We start from the raw sequence: 3,686 nt of genomic DNA on the forward strand, positions 1-3,686 counted from the left end.
TGCCTACTACCAGAAAACACATTTATAGGTGGAAACCAAGGGGGTTACCTTATACCCTGCCCTCAGAAGCAGCCCCTGGTCCCACTGGACAGCCCCACCAATGTGGAAGGTGTGTCTATCTAGCGTTCAGATGGACTGGACCCAACCCCAGATATCTGTAAATGAGTTCTCTGGTCACCCACTTCTTCAAGAACTGTTTACATGGAGCTGCAGGAGACAAGGGGAGGAAGTGCATGTTGCTTGCATGCTGGCAGTGTCCAGCCCTGTCTCCATGGCTGAATTCCATCAAACCCTTGGCTTTGTGGCAAAGCTGTTCATTTTGCCCCTTCCTGTCTTGTCGCTCAAGCAGAACAGGTAAAATGATACTTTCCAACCCTGTCTCCTACGTTTATCCTCCCCACTGTCATCAAGCCTTTGACTGACCGACTGTCAGGAGTGATAACTTTGCCTGTTGAAGCAGGGAGCAGAAACAGCAACCATATGCCCAGTACTTGGGTCATGGATTTTGTGAAGCAGCCCTGTACACCTCATTGTCTCATTGCAAAGATGCATGGTGCCTCAGCAGGCACAAAGTCCTTATCCTACCGTGTGTGTTCTTGAGCCTCTCCACCAGAAAATGAGCTTCCTCCTGGATTCGCTCCTCGATGCCCTTTTTCCCCATCCCAAAATCCCGCAAGGTGGTGAGTGCAAATCGTCGGAGCTGCTTCCAGGTCTCGCCATTGCTAGTCACAATGCCTGACACAGGGAGGAAAAATAGACCTTCATGAGGAAACAGATGTTTTTTTCCCTAAATGGGAGCTACACAGTAAGTACTCAACCTGGAAAGACAGCTCTCTGTGGAGTTACACTGCTATTGCTATATACCCAGAAATGTCTGTGCAATTATGGAGGTGACGAATTTGATCGATCTGTCACAGCACTTTGAGTAAAACTGACTTTATTCCCAGAAGAAAAAAAACTATACTAGGATGTAAGTAAGTAGGTAGCACTGGTACTGAATAGGCCACAAGCACATGGCCTTTGCACTGACATAACTATTAAATGTTCTGCTATGTCTCTTCCCAGAGCATATACTTATTGACAGGATCATTGTTCTGTTTACCCAGAGAAATGCCATACTGGGGACTGACCTGGAGAATAATCTCATGGCCTAATCCTGAGTGTGGCCCTTACCGGGTCAACCTGTATTATCTCATCTTTGCTGTGCTGTGGACTTTCCTTTTGCTGGTTCCTTAGCTGTGTATATATTTAGAGTATTTTCAGAAATGGGAGAACGAATGTAAGACCTTAGAGGTACACTTAATGAACAATATTTTAGCCAGAATGTGAGGCATGCTGAAAATAGAAAGGCAGTCAATGAAGCTGTCCTGGGACCTTAAACAGTTTTCCAGGGGACCAGTTTACTCAAGGGTCCAAGCATGAGTTGGGCTTTTGATCTTTGATTACTGATTTGTTTGCATGAAAGTAGTAAATGAAATCCACCACTGCCTCCTGCACTGCTCTCTCAGCTGTGTTCCTGCAGCACTAAAAGCATGCATTTTTTATGCTAATATTATGAAGGACATACCTGTGCCTTTGAAGAGTTTCTCAATCAGTGGTAGAATGCCTCTTCCACTGAAGTCATCTCCTTGATCAATCAGAGCTTCTTTCATAACATCATAACCATACAATACCACAACCTTTTTTGGGCCTAAATGTATTGTGAAGACAGGACCATACTTCTCGCTGAGCTGTAGGAAAGAGGAACACAAAGAACAAGTCTGAATGTTAATCATGTGAAAAGGATTTTGTAGCAAAAGGGTCTGAGCAGTGATCTGCCATTGTCCCAGCATCGCTGAGACATGACATTGATTAACAGCAGTGCAGAGCTCTTTCAACTATGAATTACAGACAATTATACAAGAAATAGGTGATAAGAATGGAAGTGGCAAGGTATCAAATCCAAATCTGAGAAAAGAAAATAGCCCCTCATAGGGCTGGCAAAATATTCTGGGAGGCCTTTCTGCAGGGCATAGTGGATAACAGTTTACATGAGCTCAAAACCAAATTGTATACACATATGGAAGCAAAAGCCTAAAGGGTTTTTGAGCACAAACAGCAAAGCTGTTTCTCAAATCTCCTGGGCCACAGACCCCTGAAAATTGAGTGAGAATATCGGCAGATAGTCACAGCATCCTTGCGCTAATCATTTACTCCTTTCCAGGCATCTGCTCTTGGATACAATTGGAGATTCTCGGGCTATGTGTTCCAACCTGGAATGCTTCTTATGGTCACTTTATAAGACCAAACTAGATGAAATCCTGTGGTTTTTTCATGGTGGGAAGCTGAATCACTTAGTGCTCTGAAACACAGCAGAATGCCTGAGGGTGCTCATGATTCTCAACATTCACAAGCACAAGGGCAAAAATGAGCTCATCTGAGTATGTGTGCATCTGACAATACACACAGTGACGTCAGCCACCACCACAGTTTTGCTCTGAAGAACCCAGGGACACCAGCCCTTTCCATATATCTGTCACCATACCCTCATGATCCCCTAAGGAACAGGCACTTTGGATGAACATTCCTTCCAGACCTTGCAACACAGAGGGGGTTTTTTGCCCGATGGGTGACATCAGCCAGGGGAGAGAATGGACAGCACAATCCACCTCCAAACTTTTTTGCTTCAACTTCTTAACTTGCTAGTTCCACTCCCAGGTGATCCTACATATCTGCTGGGGAGCAGAGGCAGCAAAATGGAGCAGGGTTCTCCCCAAAAGGGGGCCAAGCCATCTTTCCATCACGGTGAGGAGCTGGGCACAGGAGGATTATAATGCATATTGCAATAGCATCAGGGCCTTGATTGCAAGTCCAGTGCCAATTGCAGTAATGCTGTGAGGTCAGTGTGGGACTCCTCATTAGTATGATCATTGCAAATACATAAACTGACTTGAAATATATAGAATTAGATATATAGATTTCAGAAGCATGTCTATCTGGGAAATCTTTTGTTTCTATTTGAGTCTAACCTTTGGTCAGTGCAAATTAAGCTGAGACTGCAGGGACTGGGCTTTATTTTATATACAATGAAGATAACATAGAAAAGAACAAAACAGTCCCTTACCTTCTTCAAGCTTTCAGGCACGTTCCACGGGTTCAGCTGGAGCAGGTTTCCAACAATGGGAAGTGAGAAGGGACCAGGAGGCTCCTTCCCTTTTTTTGATGTGCTTCTCCATGTGGCCAAGAGAAGAAGGCATGAGATACAGACAAGCAAGAAAATAGTAGTCGTTCCCAGGAGCTCCATGGTGGGCTGAGGCAGAGAAGTCAAGTGTCAGAAGAGCCTGATGTTGGACCTGTAAATCCATGCTTATTTATATGCTGTGATACCAAAGCACGTGGTTGAAATTAGCCAATAGTGCCTTCCTATTCCTGCAGAGCTATGAGATTACTTATTAATCTGCTCCAGATAAAAATGAATGTTACTAAAGTTGACTTTTGTGAGTTATGTAATAATCCTAAAGCAATGGTAATTCAGACCCAGCGAAGCCCCAGTAAGGAAACTAATAAACAAGGGAAGAGGACATGTGTAGAGAGCAGAAAATGCTAACATCTGCAGCTTAAGAAGGGGAGTGGAAACATCAGTGGAATTAAAAAAAAAATAGTTTCATCACTGAAGGAAGTTTCTGTGTAATAAGAAAGAGACATGA

General features: G+C 44.0%; 1 protein-coding gene across 1 annotated transcript in view; it reads right to left on the reverse strand.

Annotated features, from left to right (window-relative positions):
- LOC115307257 (cytochrome P450 2H1-like) overlaps positions 1–3,340 on the reverse strand; it is an 8,132-nt gene extending 4,792 nt beyond the window's left edge. The window contains exons 1-3 of the mRNA XM_029958481.1: positions 3,104–3,340; positions 1,568–1,730; positions 586–735 (exon numbers count right to left, since the gene is read on the reverse strand). Coding sequence (XP_029814341.1) covers positions 586–735; positions 1,568–1,730; positions 3,104–3,283 — 493 coding nt within the window. The 5' untranslated portion in view covers positions 3,284–3,340. The remainder of the gene's footprint in view (positions 1–585; positions 736–1,567; positions 1,731–3,103) is intronic.
- Between the last annotated feature and the right edge of the window lie 346 nt (positions 3,341–3,686).

Source organism: Manacus vitellinus, unplaced genomic scaffold (assembly GCF_001715985.3).
Source record: "Manacus vitellinus isolate BGI_N305 unplaced genomic scaffold, ASM171598v3 scaffold_15_pilon, whole genome shotgun sequence".
Lineage (NCBI taxonomy): Eukaryota > Metazoa > Chordata > Aves > Passeriformes > Pipridae > Manacus > Manacus vitellinus.